The sequence below is a fragment of the Carassius carassius genome, chromosome 36, assembly GCF_963082965.1.
Source record: "Carassius carassius chromosome 36, fCarCar2.1, whole genome shotgun sequence".
NCBI classification, from domain to species: Eukaryota; Metazoa; Chordata; class Actinopteri; order Cypriniformes; family Cyprinidae; genus Carassius; species Carassius carassius.
In genome coordinates this window covers 5106590-5126496 of record NC_081790.1, presented here as the reverse complement: position 1 = coordinate 5126496, position 19907 = coordinate 5106590, and the positions used below count along the sequence as shown (strand labels likewise).

Genomic DNA, 19907 nt, shown 5'->3' with positions numbered 1-19907 from the left:
TAAGTGGATAAAAGTGTAAAATTTCTCAGTTTAAACATTTGCTACGTTATCTATGTTCTATTGTGAATACAATATTGGCTCATGTGATTTGAAATTCCTTTAGTTTTCATTTTATTAAAATTTAAAAAACGTCCCAACTTTTCCGGAATTCGGGTTGTAAATGTGAGTGCAGTCATTTCTATTGTGAGCTCTCTGATGTTCACAGACAACTCGTTGATTTGTCTAAGCATTGTCTTATCTCTCCTACATAAGTACTTGCTTAAAACACAGTCCACATTTTCTCCCAGTTTCCACATTCCTCAAGGACCCATCTGTTGCAGTGCCAGAGGAGGAGGCGTCCACAACAGTGCCTGATGAGAAATGTTCAACTGTTTCCTGTGCTGAGCTGCAGATAGCAACTTATTGTTCTGAGAGCTCAGCCGGAGGTCTTCAGAGATACTGAGCTGCTGGACGAAATCCAGTATACCGTTCAGCCTTGCATGCCCAAATGCTTTGAAGCTCCGATTTTCATGTTTGTTTGGCATCATCCAAGCAAGCCAAGGGTTGCAGATAGCACCTCCGCCCCCTTTGCGAAAGGTCATCTGTGTTCTATGACATTGCACGCTGATATCTTAAACTGAAAAAATCTGAATCATATCAGAAATTGTTCCGTTCCTGGTGTCATAAGCCAACTTGATCTGAATTTCTCTTTCTCTCGCTCTCTTTTAAAGCATGGGGAGCTATTCTCCATGTGCCAGAGGGATCAGTAGGAGGCTGAAAGAGAAGATGATTAATTAGCATTGCCTCTCCGCTTTGGCTGTAGACTGATCTCAGCCCAGATTCTCTATGGGCTTCTCTTATGTAAAACTGTCAAATAACAGCGTGGCATAGAACCGAATGATGGCTGAAAACAAACAATGCATGCTGTGGCGTATGTTCAGGCCGGTTGGACATCCATATCATAAAGTGTAAACACATTTATACATTTATTTTTCTTAATTTATGCTCCCCTATTGTAATTTTAATACAATAAAAAAAATCCACATGAATCATACTTTATATTCCAAGTCTACGGAAGCCATTTGATACCGTAGTGTGAAGAAAAAATATTTCTGGCGTTCTTTAAAATATCTTGTTTGTCGAAAAATAGCTAAATATTAAATTTACTTTTTATTAAACTTGCCATAGCATGATTTTATTAGGTGATATATGAGAACCAATATAACATTAGCATCCAATATGTAAAAAAGTGCCTTTTTATATTTACCATAATTGCTAATGAGATTTTTTAGAGCTCTCTTTTGGACACAAATCTATGGTATGGCTTCAGAAGTCTCGTAATATGGTGCACAACTATCAATTTATGGTGCTTTTTTGTCTTTTGTTTTTAAAGCCTGGCAGAATAAATCACCATGTAGTTTCAGTGGAAGAGCAGCTCAGATATTCTGCCGAATGTCTCATGTTGTGTTTCATGGAAGTAAGAAGGAAATAGAGTTGGAATGTCATGAAGGTGTCACATTTTTGGCTCATTTTGGGTCTCTTTAAGCCTAATGCAGTTCTCAAGTGTCAACCAATGTTGTTCAGCCTTCATAACATACCACTTGGCATGATATATCAAAAAGTGAAAAGAAAAAATAAAGTGCAAAACTCATATTTAATGGAGTCTCTTTTTTTTACAACTTGGCAGTATAAAACTATCTATTTCCACTGTAAGAGCAGCTCAAACATCAGATTGTTTCATTGAACAAAACGTTGGAATAACAGTAAGTAAATTATGACATATGTATGACTTATTCCTTTAATACCTTATGCAGTTCTCCAATGTTATATACAGTCACTTTTTTTTTTTACTTGATTGGTCATGTGACATTCAAGAACAGATAGTATTAAGCCTCAGTGATGAACAACCAGGAATGATGCATCAGTTTTAAAGTAAACATATCTTAAGCGCTCTGGTGGCTTAAACTTTGGTCCGTTTGTCAAACACATATACTGTATGGCTTCAGAAGTCATGAAATGTTGTGCATTTTGTCTTGATTTTACAACTAAATCACTATCCACTTTCGCTGGAAGAGCAGCTCGGACATTCTGGCAAACATCTAATTTTATGTTTCATGAAAGAAAGACAGTAATACAAAGTTGGAATGACATTAGGCTGAGTAAATTGTGCCTTAAACTTTTCAATGACTATGTCAACCCAATTATCAGGCTCAAAATTACTCGTGCTGTTGAACATTTTGAATTTATATTAGCAAATGTAAACAGCAGCAGGGATGATTATGTAAGTAGTCTTAGTTCTTTCTAGCAATCACAGTGAGCCAACTGTGTCAGCCAACATGCAAAGTTACTTCATACGCTCCTCTTTTCTAACATTTATAATGGTCAGTGTGTGTGTGTGTATTTTTTTTTTTTTTGAGTAATCCATAGGTTGCAAGGCATCCTCAAATGCATATCAACACAGCTGAAGGTAAACTTAACAAACAAAACAGCATTTTATTGACCTGAGTTTAGTAAAAAATGTCAAATTACAATAACAAGCATTGGAATACAAGCCATTTTGAACACACATCATCGTTTTGAAAGACATTAGGCCAAAACTACAAACCTGAGATATGCCACAAAACTCCACTAATTGGCCATCAAATGCTAAAGAGTTTTTTTTATTATTATTATTATTTAGAAAAATAGATTTGCTAGAAAAGATACTTTGTACATTCAAGGAGCAGGACACTTTTGCCGGTAATGTGCTGTTTGCTTCTCTACTGGTTTGTTAGTAAGACACTTGATCTGCAGTTCAGGGAGAAGATGAATAGAGACGGGGAACATGCGAGACAGGGCGGGACAGATGGAGTGAAGAGAGAGATGAGAGCGAGGGTGTGAAATGGAAAGCAGAGCCTCAGGCTTCCTTTTCGTCCCTTTCTTTCTGTGTTTTTGTCTTTACAGGAGCCGGCATGGTTGCGGTTCCCCCCAGCCAGTCCCAGTGGGCGAAGAAAGGTGCAAAATTGGTGCCCGGCTGCTGATGGTGAGCATTGTGCCGCAGCGCTCCACCCCAAAGGCCGAAGGGAACCAGACGATGCATTGCCCAAGGGAAGTCGTACCCACAGTGGTCCTCAGTTGACACCCAGATGTTAAAGAGCATGAACGCCCAGGCGGTGAGACAGTGGCACTGGAGGAGCAAAGGATCCACGGTGGTCCAGAAGCCAACGCTGAAGAGCTCCCAAGCGGACAAGTATTGCGTAACCAGGCTGAAGGTTTGGCGATACTGGTGGTGGAGTGCATGGAAGGTGCGGTAGAGCCAGCCAATGCGGTGATGCAGGAGGTGCCACAAGTAGTACTGGAAGTCGAACACCACGGTGCAGCCCACGATTCCCAGCAAGAAGGCGGTGAGCGTGGGCGCCTCGCGGGGCAGCGGCACGGGCGGCCGCCAGAGCCACTGGGCTATGGCAGCGGGGAAGATGTAGAGCAGATGGTTGTAGGTGGTGAGTGCCAAAGTGGAGCCGATGTTGGACCAGGTGACAGTGCGGTCCTGTTGGATCTGGAAGCGTTGGATGGAGGGCCAGGTAGGTGCGAGCAGGTCCAGCACTGTGTAGAAGAACACCAGCACCAGGTACATGGACACCGAGAGGATGACGGGAAACAGCGGAGAGCGTAAGGTGCTCTCGTGGTTCTGCTGAAGGTAATCCCACATGGGCTGCAGCACGGAGCGCTCCGACAGAGCCCAGGTTGTGTTGCTGATGTCCAGAATGCCACGCAGACCGCCGGTATTCATGTCCAGCTATGTGTTGTTGATGCAACAGTCAGGCTGCTGTTACTCCTGCAGTGGGATGAGGATGCTGGCAGCAGCCGGCGGCGACTTTCTCTTGTTTTGAGTGCTGGATGTGGCTTTTTGTAAAAGATCTGATCTGCGCCAAATGAGGCAGGCCTTTACGCCTCTAAAATGTGTCCAAGCACCACCTCCTGCATCTGTAGCATTTCTCTCTCTCCCACCCCCCCCACCCCCCACGCTCCTCTTCTGGTATGGTGTGTGTGTCTGTGTGTGGACGCTCTTTTCATTGTTAGTTCGAGGATAAATCCAACTGAAACGTTCCTGCTCTACTCATTTCTGACCTAGAGGTGGGAAGAAAAATGCTGAGATGTCTCAATAATCCGTGAAGTGTCTATTTGATTTGAATCATCTGCACTGCATTTAGTTTTAATATATACACAGATGGACATTGATTCATTGATACATTGTAGTTCAAATGATGCGCAAAATTTTGCAATTCGAATTTAAATGTAATTATTCGTTCTGCGGTGTGAATTTATTTATGCAAGAACCGCAATCAAGTTTGAATTTGAATTTCAAACTGAATTTGAATTTGCACAGCCACCTATTGTCAATAACAATTTATGTGTTTTTTTTCAGATTTTATGCATTTAGCAGTGAGTCACTTTGCTAAACATCTCTTGCACGGCATTTGGGTCCTTGTTTTTATTAACTGAAATAAAGCTTGAATAAAATTAAACAATATTAGTTGTAAAAATATATAATTAATGTAAATTACAAATGAAAATAATATACTTTAAAAATAGTTAAAATTTAAAAATGCTAAATATATATATTTTTTAAAATATACATTTTAAATTATAATTGATTTTTATTATTATTATTATTTTAAATGTTATGTTATTGAAATTGAAAATTTGATTCAAAATATAAATAAATATAATAATAATAATAATACAAACCATAATAAAATAACAGTAAAAAATGACTTGAGTCATGAATTGAGAAAATCGACTATTTTTGTTTTAGCTGACCTGTTCCTTTAACTGCTTTAAGTTGTATTTGTGTAACAGGTGGATGTTGAAGCACACTGTATATAGCAACTGACCTCAACATTACAGGATTTCAGGATTAATTAATTAATTACCATGACACTAACATAACTTGACATTACACAACATATCCATTAATATTCTCTGTATAAAGATGAGTAGGCCTGTGCACTAGTGATGCGCGGGTCCCGCATTTCTGAAATTATTTGGCCCGCCCCAGCCCGCCCCAGCCCGCCCCGCAAATAAAGTAAAATTTCTTGACCCGCCCCGACCCGCCCCGCGCATGGGGACATCACGGAAGTTATGTTGCTACTTAGGCCTTAGTATCGTAACCTTATCAATATAGGCTATAGGTAATTACACTATGATGGTTCGTTCGTGAACAAATCTTTTAGGTGAACGAATCGTTCTCGTTGACGTAATCTACTGACCATAGACAGTAAAAGACTAATTTCTCGTTCAATGAAGTTCCTCCCACAGCAGCGCGCGAGTGCGGCGCTATTAACAGCGCATGCGCATATCGTGAACAACTCTGTGAACTGTTTCATCCTGTCAAAAAGAGTTACTCAAAATGTGACAGAGCATGTGACTTGTTGAATGTAGTGAACTAAGACGATCTTCTACTTTAAAAAATACTTAAAATTTAAAAACTCGATCATGCACACACTAATAAAGCCAAATCAGTTTTTGTCACAAGTACGTTCGTTGACTTAAGACATAACAAGACACTCTTTTTCGCCAACTACTGGCGTATTTGTGTAATATGAAGAAATGGTCACTGAACGAATCAGTGAATGAATCATTTTGGTGAACGAACTGAAAATCAACGAATCTCTTGAAAGAATCAAAATTTCCACCACTAAATTCCATGAAACATAAATTAATTTTTAAAAATTTTGTTTTTAGTGACCCGCCCCAACCCGCCCAGTAATAAAGTGGCAATTTCTTAACCCGCCCCAACCCGACCCGGGCCCGCTGGTTATGGGACGACCCGCGCATCACTACTGTGCACCCTAGTTTCTCTCGCTTTTCCTCTTTCTGTCTCTCATTAATCATAGCTTTTCTGACAGGCCTTCACAGAGATAAAAAAAGCCCTTGTTTATATTTTGATGTTTTTCAGACCAGGAAGTTGCAGTTGGGTGTCCAAGAATCTGAGAGCAGGACAGGGCAGAGCTGGTCTCTGTGGAGTCATTAATGATCCACTTTCTCAGGCAAAAAAAAGTAAGAAAAAGAAAAGAAAAAAAATCCTCCATGATAGAGACAACAGAATTTTTGAATTTGTATTATTTGTTTTTAGTGTATATATCTATAAACTAATTGTTAGTACAGGATGCATGAATAAATGACAGAAATCTGTGTGAAAGGCTGGATACAAACACTGAATAAAAATGTGAATTTTTATGAGTCACTTACAGGCTGATTGACATGAGATGCAGTGTGTTAATGCTTAAAGGTAGCTTTTAACTGACATGATGTAAGCTATTCATATCAGTGCATATAAATTGTAGTGATTAATTTGCATTTACTGTGTATTACTGCAAGAACATATGAAGTATAAAATATATTATTTATTGTTATATCAAATAAAATGTATGCAGGTTTGAAATAAGTAGATTTAATTTTCAAGTCAGTTTTTCCTTTATAATGCATAACAATGTATGCATGTTTTTGCATTAAAGAAATAGTTCACACAAAAATGAGAATTTACTCACTCTCAGGCCATCTGAGTTTATTTCTTTATTGGAATGGATTTAGATAAATTGAGCATTACATAACTTAAATAACATAAGACTATCCACTGTTAGCCTCTCATTTCAAAATCTGCCAATGTATTCATTTAAAACTGTTGGACAGTTGTAAAGTGTGCTTGATCTGTGCATATTTTTCTCCTGATTCAGACAATACAACTTTTTCACTGGAGAAATTAATATTATGGACAGAGGAGTTGTATTTCAGCTAGAAGCAATGGTTTGAAGTCAAAAATGTCTTGAAGTTGTTTCTAGCAAACAGGCAGCTTTTCACTTCAAAAGATTTAACTGATGGACAGGAAAGGTGTGGATTATTGTGATGTTTTTATCAGCTGTTTGGACTCTCATTCTGACGGCACCCATTCACTGCAGAGGATCCATTGATGTAATGCTTATGTTATGTAATGCTTATTCTCATATGAAAAAACAAACTCATGTATATCTCAGATGACCTGGGGGTGAGTACTATTCCTTTAACATATAAAGTGAAGTTTTCAGTATTTTGTGTTCTGGTAAAACTTGAACTGGCATTGTTTCTTATCACAGATGCTCAGTCAAAGCCACTACAGCTTGACGGAGGTTTCAGCTTGCTTGAATTGCTGGGAAAAGCCTTCAGGAGCACCAGGATTAGCTGTCCGGTCCTGTAGCTGCTCGAATAGTTCATCATCATCTGGTTGCAGTGAGTTGTCGATAAACAAGAGCCTGCAAGCTCTTACATAACATGCAGTATGATACAGACATTTCACATTTGTTGTTTAGGTATTTACACGGCAACAGACCTGTCGCAATATTTATTTACCTGTACAGATTACTTTTGCGAGAATTGGGTTGTTAAATTAGGTTAGTTATGGGAGCAAATTATCTTACCTGGCAAAATAGAGTGCCTTTGTAGATGAACAGCCTTTATGCACTTGATAACTGGTTTGTTTCTTGAGCAGCAAATCGGCACATTTCTGAAAGATCATGCAACACTGGAGTAAAGAAAATTCAGCTTTACATTACTGGAATAAATTACATTTAAAATAGAAATCAGTTATTATATTTTAAATTGTAATAATACTTCACAATATTACAGTTTGTAATGTATACTGATCAAATAAATGCAGCCTTGGTGAGCATAAGAGACTTCTTTTAAAAACATTTCTTTTAAATCTAATGGGCCACAAACTTTGAATGGTAGTGTCAGTTGTGTCCAATTCAAAATTTGAATACAACTTTCCAAAGTATCTCAAGGATACTGAACTATCACTGGTATTACCAAAGCTGAGCCACTAGAGGTCAGAAACACATTGCCATTAAAACAGCAGCTCACAAGGAGCTGCCTGTCTTCTCAAGATGTGATGAAACTAGCATGTTGTGCTGTTTACTTTAATGGTGTTTAGACAACTGCAGTAATATGAATACTGAGACATCATTTTAACATATTATTGATTTGTGTGTGACTATAAGTGTAATTGGCCTCCAAGAACAGAAAAATTCAATAGGTTTCCTAACTCTAATTCACACAGTAGCCTACTTAGAAGGGAAACGTTTCATCATCTCAATGAACGGAAAACACTTTTAGCTTGGAGGGCTGGGGGTGAAACACACCTGAGCCTCGTCCTGACACCCCCCTCTGCTCTCCCTCAGGTGAGATCAGGAGTAAAAAATAGACTTGACTTCATCCTTGGAGAGAAAGAAAGATCATCTTTTACAGGAAGTAAAACTGTCCGGAACGCAATATTAAATAAATATTGATATGCACAAATTAATAGTCTTAGGTTTGAAGTTCTTTTAACTAAGAGTAACTCCATGGGATTAATAGTATAGTTTTAGGAAAACAAGAATGCTGTGTACGTCATCAAGTCCTGTTCCTTCGAGCAATAATAGTCGTGACGTAAACGCCTTTGCTTGGAGGATGCTACTGGATTTTCCAATCGAAGCACTGAAGCTTTCTGAACAAGCTGAACCAGACAATCATGCAGAAAGAACAGAACAAAACGTCCGGTTTACACTGACTGTGAATAACAACTATCCTGTTCACACTATGATAACTTAACCTAGGCCTTTAAAACTTACCCAAAGGGAAGCCCCCATCATAATAACACTATAGCCACCTCTTACAAAAAACAAAAAAAAACTAGTTTTACTACAATTAAAGCATGGTTATGGTAGTTAAACAATGGCAATCACAACTTAACCATGGTTTTGCTACACTTTAGCCATAGCTTAACTATGGTAAAACTGTGGTTATACAAATGGTGGTCAATATGCCAAAAAAAAACATGGTTACTACACTTTTCCTATAGGTCTAATAAAACCATGGTTAATTTTCATAAGCGACAGTCAGAATCAGTTTCAGAATAGTATACTTAATAATATGGCGAATGGCCTTTATTTCTTTCCAGCATTCTCCACAAACAATTGTTTTAGGTGAATGTTGAGCAGGTATGAAATTCGTGAAAAGAGCCGCAACAAATGCATATTTACAGCTAACCACTGTGATACATTTACAACAGTGAATTCCACTCGCTTAAATGTAGCATGCTTCAAAGTCACAGAAATACACTTTTAATGCTGCAGACAACAAAACTGAGCTGCAAACTTCTAATAAACACAATGCTATCATGTTGAAGATAATATAGTCATGATTATAGCTTTTGTTCTTTGTGTGAACGGGCCTTAAGCCACATATGCCCAACCATAAGAGGAGAATTCAGGCAAATAGGGATGCTTTTTGCCATTGTGGTGACTGAGTGGGGAAATGGCCCAGTTATCCTTAATTAACCCTATGTACTGTATATCACAACTGAAAAAACGCAACCATAAAGCATATCCTTCTCTCTCCATCTGCGTTCAGATTCTAGTACTGGTCTTCTAGTACTATGAATCACTAATAATCACATGATTAAATAAATGAGCTCCAGTCAAGTGATAAGCCAAGTACAGAATCTTAATAATAGTCTCTTATCTTCTCTCTCGCTCACTCTCTCATTCCCCAGACAGAGGTAATAGGCCTTGTTATGTGATTAGTTGCAATGACTTAATGACCAGAATTAGAGCTTTTTTATGCATCTATGACAGAGATGCTGATGAAACACTTTTAGAGGGACATAGGATAAGGAAAGCTTCCCCCAATCATATTTAATTAAACCTACCATTTGTGCTGTGGACATCAATGAAATCAAATCATGTGAGATGTCAGATTCCACGACTCCATCCGTATTGACACACAGGGGTGGGCCCTTTTGACTTGGGGCAGGCAGTTTACAGAGGCCCCATGTGGGGTCCCAGAGACGCCTGGGGGCCTCTGCCCTTTCTAGCTCCCAAAATGTCATGCCATCTCCATCAACATAATCACAAAGGCATTTCCTATAAATAAGTTCTTTTTAAAATTACTTTCTCTTTTAAAGGTTTCTATTTTTCTAGCTTCTGTTCTACTTTATTTCACTCTTTAAAAGCATGAATTTCTTGGTTTGTTTGCTATAGATGGGTTGGTGCTGTCAACCAGCATCTTTCTGATTAAGCAGGTTGACCAAGAATGTCTTGCTGGTTAAGATAGTTAATTAGCCTAGTAAATGTTTGGGGTCGGTAACATCTTTTATGAGTTTCTTTTGAACGCCAATGCGGCAAGTTGATCCAAAATAATGTACAAAAACAGTAAAATTGTGAAATATTATTATTTAAAATACTATTTCCTATTCGAATATATTGTAAAATGTGATTTATTCCTATGATGCAAATCTCAATTTTCAGCATCATTACTCCAGTCTTCAGTGTCACATGATCCTTCAGAAATCATTCTATGTAATATGCTCAGTTGCTATTCAAGAAACATTTCTTATTATTATCAATGTCATAAACAGTTGTGCTGCTTCATATTTTCTGTGGAAGCAGTGACACATTTATTTCAGACAAGAGCAGTTCAACATTTAAAAATAAAAATGTATTTAATAAGACTCCAATCTTCAGAATGATAATGAAAAGATGTCATAACATTATATAACAGATTATGGTCATTTATTTTAAGAGAAAATGGCACCTCTGTTATCTGTTTCAAAAATTCCAAAATGTTGAATTGAGAACAATGAAGAGAAAATATTTGGAAACTTTGTTTGTGATGTTAAAAGGTTACTCCACTCCAAAATAAATATTTTGTCATTAATCACTTACCCCCATGTCGTTCCAAACCCGTAAAAGCTTTGTTCGTCTTCGGAACACAGTTTAAGATATTTTGGATGAAAACTGGGAGGCTTGTGACTGTCCAATTGACTGCCAAGTAAGTTACACTGTCAAGGTCCAGAAAAGTATGACAAGCATCATCAGAATAGTCCATCTGCCATCAGTGGTTCAACATAACGTTGATTAATACATAAAGGGATTAATGACAAAATTTTCATTTTGGGGTGGAGTATCCCTTTAACGTATCATGGTTCAGCAATGTGATGAAAACACCCATCTAAAATCAGGAAAACATCAGTAGATTAAAAGACATTGAGCAAAAATGGCTCATAAAGTAAATTTCTGCATAGGCTCTATGTGTGTGTGTGTGTGTGTGTGTGTGTGTGTGTGTGTGTGTGTGTGTGTGTGTGTGGAAGGCTCTCGGGAGGCCACTACTCTTTTATTTGGAGTGTGTTTTCAGTGCAGGTTTATGAAAGGGTGCGGACTGAGGTCACAGGGTTACTATGGTGCAACACCTGAGCTATCATACATCGTCACGACAACAGAGGAGGGTCCTTCCTGCACAGGTTACTCAAAAACAACTTCATCCACCACTGAAAAGAGCTTGTTCACCAACACACAGAACTTCACTTCTCAGCTCTCAACGAGGTAAAACACATTTTTCTGTTCACCAGCAAACCTTTAGACCTCAGTTAATATTTCAAAGATGTCTAATAACTTAAAATTTTTAACAAAAATTAAGTTTGTATTTTTAAAATGGTTTTTAACCTTGCAAAATTGGTAACTTGGCTGTGGGAGTACCTTTGGAGAGGGATTGCACTTTGATTTGCATCTTGGTACTGAATGATTATTACTGTATATTTTGTTGCCCTAGTATTGACATGCTGCTATGTCCAGTAAAAAATACTGTGATACTTTTGAAAAGATTGTTTGTAATTATGGCCACGAAATACTTATGCATGACAAGCAGCAGGTCAGTCTGAACTGGACGTGTCTCCTGTCTGCTCCACAGGTGCTCTGCAGCAGTAATGCCCAGTAAACTGGAGGGAGCCATGGATGCGCTCATCACCGTCTTTCACAACTACTCGGGGAGCGAGGGAGACAAATACAAACTCAGTAAAGGAGAGCTGAAGGAACTTCTCAACAGCGAACTCACCGACTTCCTCACGGTTAGCCATCAGAACATTCACAACTAATTTCAAAGCTTAGCTTAAATAGATCTGGCTTTTATCAGAGTTCATTTGTTAGGAGCTGGGCCTGTATTGTAAGATGAATACTAATCTTAATCCAAACTGGAAAAGCATTTATAAGACATTTATAAGAATGTACAATAATGTACAATAAAATGGAATTAAATATATGTATTATTATTACATAAAGTCAAAGTCAAAGTCAAAGTCACCTTTATTTATATAGCGCTTTAAACAAAATACATTGCGTCAAAGCAACTGAACAACATTCATTAGGAAAACAGTGTCAATAATGAAAAAATGATAGTTAAAGGCAGTTCATTATTGAATTCAGTTATGTCGTCTCTGTTCAATTAAATAGTGTATGTGCATTTATTTGCAATCAAGTCAACGATATCGCTGTAGATGAAGTGTCCCCAACTAAGCAAGCCAGAGGCGACAGCGGCAAGGAAATATTGAAAATATTTCACATGAAATATTTTTTTTTTACTTAATTTATTTGGTATACTATGTATATATATGTATATATACTTTGTTTGTTTGTTTTTCAATTATTTAATTGATAAATAGAATATATACAATATAATATTATTATTTAAAAAAAAATTATAAATATTTTACTAAATTAAAAGATATTCTTAATAATAAAGTCATTAATAATGACTTTAAACATTTATTCAATTAATAAAATAAGCAAGTTACCTGACAAAGAAAAAAAATATTTTTCATAATCAAGATTTATTTTGGATTTGTATTAAGCAAATTTATTAAGCTATGGACAAATGAAAAAAAAAAAGTATTAAGCTATGGACAAATGAAAAAAAAAAGTTTGTTGCAAGCATTTATGGAAATTGAGGTTTAACTTAGTTTTCTCATCAGAAAATGAATTTAAATCACATGTAATCTTTTGATTTCATATGACATTATAGTTGTTATATGAACACATACAAAGACAGCAAGAGGGAAATCTCTTAGCGTGGTGTTCAAAACCCTCTCTTTCCATCAAGAAAACAGCCCATAACATCACCTCACTGACTGCTTAGTCAACCATACAGAATACTTTAATGCCATCTATTAAGATTTGCAATCTCATCTTGAAATGCAGCACATACCCTGCTCTTACTCTATGCATTAATACATGAGCGTTTGAGTGAGTTTTTGGCTACAGTGTGTTGATTAGTGATAATGATTTGGTTAATTTTGCAAAAAACGTTTCATGTTGTTTACTGTGTTTGTGATGAATTCATTTCCTGTGTACACAGGCGTGTAATTCCAGCTCTCACACTGGGACAGGCCACTTGGTAAACCGGCTAAAAATCTGAGGAAATGCATTAAATGAATTATTCCTTTCTCATCAGATACAATATCGTTCCATAAAACTGCCCCCTTTCATGATTAGGAAACTTTATCTGAATCTCAATGAGACAAAAGTTCAGGAAAACAGCGCTTGGGTCAAACAGCATCCTGGTGTGTCTCTGTGATGCATTCATGCAGATCTTTGGGGATATGAGCAGTGTGTGTGTGTGTGTGTGTGTGTGTCTCAAGAGGAGAATATGTTGCCTCTCGTCCCTCTTTGAGTGAATCTTATAAATCTGTAAAGAATACAACTAGATCATATTCATACCAAAATTTTAATTAATTGGTATTGTTTTTATTTTATTTTATTTTATTTTATTTTCATTATTATCATTATTTATTTTAAACGAATACTATTTTTAGTAATTAAACAAATAAATTGCTGCAGAAAAAGCCTATTTTTAGGACTATTAGGAGTTTTGCATTATGTATTCATTCATTCATGTAAAAATTCACATTCTCATTATTTTAAAGCAAAAATGAATACATTTTATAGTTTATTAGTTTATAGTTTATTATAAATATTATAGTTTAAAAATGTTTAAATACATTTAATAATAACAAATAATTAAGAATGTTCAGCATAAAGCTGTAAAATGTTTACATAAAAATACAGAGATGTGGATAGATAGATAGATAGATAGATAGATAGATAGATAGATAGATAGATAGATAGATAGATAGATAGATAGATAGATAGATAGATAGATAGATAGATAGATAGATAGATAGATAGATAGATAGATAGATAATAGTTTTAAACATTATGCTAATTTATACTAATGATACAGTTAAATGCAACTGGAAAAAAGAAAACTGCAAAGTAAAATGTTTTGATTGCATTAGCATTATGAGGACAAATGTGCTTAATTGTCATGCAAATAACGTCTCAAAGCAACAAAATTTTAATGGTTCAAAAAACAGGCTTTTTTGGTTATGTAATATCATTTCTTATTTTCTTCATTTAATTTTTGGGATGAAATATGAGCTGGCCGTGTTTTCGTGAGATGTGGGTCTCAGCTGTGTACGCATCATCAGAAGGAGGCTGTTGCTTACGCATCATCAATTACTGGCTGGAACACAGCCCAATATAGATTCGCACCTCTCCCTCGCCACTACACACACACGCTCTCCAGGGAGTGTGTACTGTAACGTTAGGAGGCACAAAGTGTAATGAGTGAGATGTTAAACTGTGTCTGGTGGCTTCATGTGTTAACCACACACACACACACACACACACTCAGATACACACATACAGTGTAGCCACAGGCTGATGGTTACCAGAATCACCACTGGGAAGAACAGACACTGGGTTTTGCCCAATAGTGCTCACATGGAACGAATGTCAGAATAGACGGATGAACATCCATGAGATGGATCTGATGATCTTTTTTGAATGGTCTGGAAACAGACTGTCACATCAGTATCAATGACATAGCACTAGTGCTTGTTTAAAACAAACATATACCCATCATTAAGCAATTTCTATAAGAAAGCAGTGCATTTGAACTTGTTCCACAGAGCTTTTATCAGTGTGATTGTTATTCTGGTTTAAAAGCTGAATACATCAAATAATTCAGACTGGAGAAACATATTATATAAAACATTACAAAAAAAAAAGTAGAAATATTTTATTAAATCAAAATGTATTCCTTTTGATAAAATTTGAATAAATATAATTCAAATATATATTATTCATTTATAAATATTAAGATAACTTAAAAAGCATTTTAGCATGACTCACATTAAATGTGAAAAAGGGTCTGATCTTAATAATTTCTGAAGTACACCATATATATATCTATTATAGATTCATAAATATTATTTACAAAAATCAAAAAATAGAATACTTTGATTTAGTATATATATATATATATATATATATATATATATATATATATACACACACACACACACATATACTCACACTATTTGAATAGAACACTTTGTTAATTTTTGTTGTAATGTCTTTTTTTATAATTTATTTTTATTTAAATTAAATATTAAATACAAAAATAATATTAGTATGTTATGATGGCATGATGATTATGGGGCCAAATGTGCACACAGACAAACACACACACACATATATATATATATCTACACATATATATATATATATAATTTATATATTTTTTTAACCAAGAAGCCGTGGTTTACAGTGAATTTATAACAGTTAAAGTCGGCATGAGACAGAAGTAGGGATTTTTTTGTTTTTTTTCTACTCTGACGTCTATCCGAGTGAAACATCTTTTGAAATGAGAGGGCGGGCCTTGATTTCGTTCTGGATCGTTGGAAGTTGGTGCGTTGCTAACAAAATGGAGGCAGATCTGAATGCCAGTTTTGAGTTCGTTGTGGGGGATTTCTCTCCACTGGTTTCACCGCTGACACCCTAGCATAAATACATTTTTTATTTATTGTGAAAGACAATGACGAGGACAATCAGCACATGCACGCAAGAGAGAGAGAGAGAGAGAGAGAGAGAGAGAGAGAGAGAGAGACTGCCTGAATGACTGAGTGTGTCCCCCATCTGGTTAAGTAAAAAAAAAAGTTAAGTTTGCAATGTCCTAAGAGTAATGTGGTAATATCCTTATATCCTTTCAATTTTTAAGGGTAGTGCACTCCCCCATGGCTTGCATCAGCACTGGTCAATGCAGTGATTTCTATAAAGTTCTATAAAGTTTTCCCTGTGGTTTATCCCACTGTTCACCCTCACATCTCTAGCTTCGCCCTTCAGCCATAGCTCGTGACCAGAAGAGAAGATGAGTCGTTTTGGGGAGGGGAAGATAACATTTTTTAGATTAAAGATTACGAGGGCACATGAATTAAAAAAAAATAATGATGTGCACGGAATTATTTATAAAATTATTTATAATAAACACTACAGTATTCCATTAAAAAAATAAGAATTTTCAATTTCAATTTCATGCAGACTTTAAGAGGAGAAACTATCCATTTTGTATATATATATGGAAATATTAAATATATATCCTATTTCAGGACATTTTGACTAATCCGCATCCAGTACCAGAATCATTTGTGTGTAAATGCACAATATGGCATTCATATGTTTCAAGCTGTGCTGAGTTGTTTTGTTTGATCTGCCTTTGTTTAGTCTCAGAAGGACCCCCATCTAGTGGAAAAGATCATGAACGATCTGGACTCCAACAAGGATAACGAGGTCGACTTTAACGAGTTTGTGGTGCTGGTGGCGGCGCTGACGGTTGCATGCAATGACTTCTTCCAGGAACAACAGAAGAAGAAAGGCAAAGATGAAAAGAAAGGCAAATGAAACAGATGCATGAAAGTAACTGCACGTGTAATGCTCTATGATGCGTTAAACCGTTTGTTATGAACCAGAGCACGTCCTTATGCTAGCCGTTTACTGTCAATCCTTGGTTTGTATCAAAAGCAAACTTACCAAAAAATAATAATTCATTATGTATTTAATTTGTTTAAAATGACGTTTATTTCTGAAATGATAGGATGTACTTATAAACTGAAAGCTGGACTTTATCATCATATATCTGTAGAATACAGTGGATCTGATAGTGTGTATGTCTTCTGCTTCTATGTTCGTCTCATGTTTTTTTCATTCATTAAATCATAAAACCTAAGCTCAATCATGTCGTTTCTCTCATTTCACAAGTGCAATGTACATTATACACTGAATACTGCTTTTAAAAAATGTACACACACATATATATATATATATATATATATATATATATATATTATAGATAAATAACTTAAAATGAAATAGATTTGAACTATTTCCTTGGCAACTAACTGAAAAAAAAATGTTTATGCTGAAGCACTACTAATTGAAAATGAAAAAAAAACTGAACCAAAACTACCATTATTAGCAATTAAACCTATATGTGTGTGTGATAAACGCTAATTTCTATGAGTCCAAACAAAAAAAAAGTCGATAAGTTAACAAACACAGCTGAAATAACATCTGTTAATTCATCACAATGTAAATAGGTTAATTTAAGAGCATTGCATTGTGGGATACATGACTTTTGTGTTGATGTGCTGTTCTTCATTTTCACCAAATGTCACCATCTTTTGCTGTCCACAGAAGAAAGTAATATAGCTTTTGAATGACATGAGTTTGCGTAAATGATGGTGTAATTTTAAACTATCACTTTTACGGTTATGGGGTTTGACAGGAATTTAGTCCATTCAAATGATGTTGATCCAGGAACACATAATACTTTATCACTCTGCTATCAGCACTATGAAGTGAAACCATCACTGGATAACCACATGTTCTTGTGCTTTATAGTCCATCTTATAGGTCTGAAGTGTCTGTGTTGGGAAATACATCAGACAAAAGGCAGGTTATTTACCAGAAGTCTTGTTTTCCCTCCAAACACTGCTGTGCTTCAGTAATGACTTCAGAAACATTTCATTTCTGTAGTCTGTCCCTTCATCTTCTCTCTACAGAGCACTTGATATTCTCTCCAGACCTAGGCTCATTGTATGACGCACTTTCTCCTGAGCGTCTACCGTCTCTGTCCCATGTACTCAGTGATAAGTGTAGTGTGCTAATAATGAAGCGCACTGTGTAAACTGTCATTTTAATTAACAGGCCCCATACAGTAATTGCATTATGACATTATTGGATAAGAGAGTTTGATTTTTATGAGTGCACATTTCCGACTGAGGATCATACTCAGTTTTTCAGCCCAGTGACCAGTACAGACTGGATGCAATGTGATTAAAATAAAACTTTTATGGCTTTTTGTCAATGTCTGGTTGTTTTGAAGTATAATCTATAAGCTAGTGAGGTCCTAAAAAATAAAAAAAATAATAAACTAATATAGTTAAATATTTGAGTAAAGAAATTATATATTTTCTTATTTAATTTATTTATCTATAAATTAATTTATTTAATAATGTGTGTTTGTGTGTGTGTGTGTGTGTGTGTGTGTGTGGGTGGGTGGGTGGTTGTCCATTCTATAACCTTTGAATACTAAAAATAAATATTTGTCATGTATTATTATGTTCCATGTTAAATATTTAAATACATGCCCAGTTTATAGCCTTATAATAAATAAGCTAGAATATTAAAACTAATATTTATAGAATCATAAAATAAATATTTTCCTTTATTATTTATATTTTTATTTATTAATAAATCATTACATTTTTCATTATTTATAGAATACAAAATAATACATATTTTGTTTTAATTATAAATACATTATTTATTTATTAGTTTTTATATATATATATTTTTATTATTCATGAAATATATTATTATTGTTTGGATTAGCAATAGTCCTAAATGATTTTTAAATATTTCAGTTAAATACTTAACAGTATAAAAATATTAATGGAAACTAAATGTATTTTTATGAATTAATAATAAATAATTGAGTGATTATAATTTATAGTAACCATATTTGAACTGAGGGTTTATGATGTTGTTAGAAAAGTTCAGAGAGAGTATTATTATTATTCTTATTATTATTTTGGCCTCTATTATTTACATTATATGTTTGTTTGTTATTTCAATTATAAGTCATTGTCTCTGCATTTGGTTTCGCAATAATGACCCTCCTGTAAAAGAGGCTTGTTTGTGGATCTCGCCTCGGTCAAATAAAGGCTGAAGGTTAAAGTGTCTGCGTTTGACGTGCGTTTGTCCTCCGTCCTCTTTGACTGGAGTGGACTTCAGGTGTCTTCTTCTAACGGACGGTTGATGTTTCACAGTTGGAAGGGCGTGTGATGTCGACAATGATGCTTTGTGATGTAAGAATGATACACGACCTCATTTCCAGGGGCTGTCGATCAGCTCGGGTATTTTTATAAAGGACAAATGAAGATCTCGTCAGAGGAGCGTGACTGCAAACCTGAGCGCGGAGACACGACCTGTAATATCCCATGATAAACTGCCAGAATGCTGCTATTTATGAAACGTCCTTCAGGAGCCGGACGATTGCTGTTACCCGAGACATTTCAGACCGAAAGTAAATAAATAAATAAAAGCTCCACGAGTGCACCTTCCCCATCTCTCTCTAGTTGTTTTTTTCAGTGAATAAATCAGCCGTGATTGACAGTGATGGCAAAGATGTGATAATTATCTGTTGTCTCTTAATGGCCTCTAATTCTATTTGTCTTTTTCTCTTCAGCGATTCATCATTGCTTCTTGTTTTTCTCCCCCTTCCATTTGTATCCTCTTCCATTACACCTGAGTGAAAGGTCTTGCTGAGTAAATTGCACCTTAATGTCTTACTGTTAGTGTTTAGATAGTAATACAAATTCTCTATTATGCATCAGTTCATTTCATGCAGGGTCGTCGAGGTTTGTTTATTAATGTGCTGTTCAAAATGTACAGAGCTAAGCTTTATCCAAAACACCCAGCAACATAATCATTAACAATACATTTGCTTTCTCAACCCACAGGCCGGGTTAATATGCAGGCTGAATGGTAAAGAGAGAATCAGCACAACGACTCAAGTTTACATTTGATGTGATTTCCTGTCATGGTGGAACCACAGAAAAAACATTTAATTGCTATAAATGCCATTCATGCAATGCCAGAAGAACATTAAGTTCCATATGATATCACAGAAGAACATCTAAAAAATTAGATGCTTAATGATCTCATAGATTAAAATAAATAAATAAAAACATTAAATAACTT

General features: G+C 35.7%; 2 protein-coding genes across 4 annotated transcripts; one reads left to right on the top strand and one right to left on the bottom strand.

Annotated features, from left to right (window-relative positions):
- Positions 1–1166: 1166 nt before the first annotated feature.
- LOC132116979 (cholesterol 25-hydroxylase-like protein 2) lies at positions 1167–4225 on the bottom strand. Its single transcript, XM_059525924.1, has one exon. The coding sequence runs from the start codon at positions 3746–3748 to the stop codon at positions 2876–2878; it is 873 nt and encodes a 290-aa protein (XP_059381907.1). The 5' UTR covers positions 3749–4225; the 3' UTR covers positions 1167–2875.
- Positions 4226–6503: 2278 nt separating this feature from the next.
- On the top strand, positions 6504–16869 carry LOC132116980 (protein S100-Z-like). 3 transcript variants are annotated; one of them, XM_059525928.1, is made up of 4 exons: positions 6504–7224; positions 11167–11354; positions 11719–11875; positions 16368–16869. In XM_059525928.1, exons 2-4 carry the CDS (start codon positions 11176–11178, stop codon positions 16542–16544), a joined length of 513 nt encoding a protein of 170 aa, XP_059381911.1. In that variant the 5' UTR covers positions 6504–7224; positions 11167–11175; the 3' UTR covers positions 16545–16869. The 3 variants fall into 3 exon arrangements, with proteins under 3 accessions (XP_059381911.1, XP_059381909.1, XP_059381908.1); XM_059525926.1 differs by having other exon boundaries at positions 6504–7271; XM_059525925.1 differs by lacking the exon at positions 6504–7224 and having other exon boundaries at positions 10969–11354.
- The last annotated feature ends 3038 nt before the right edge of the window (positions 16870–19907 follow it).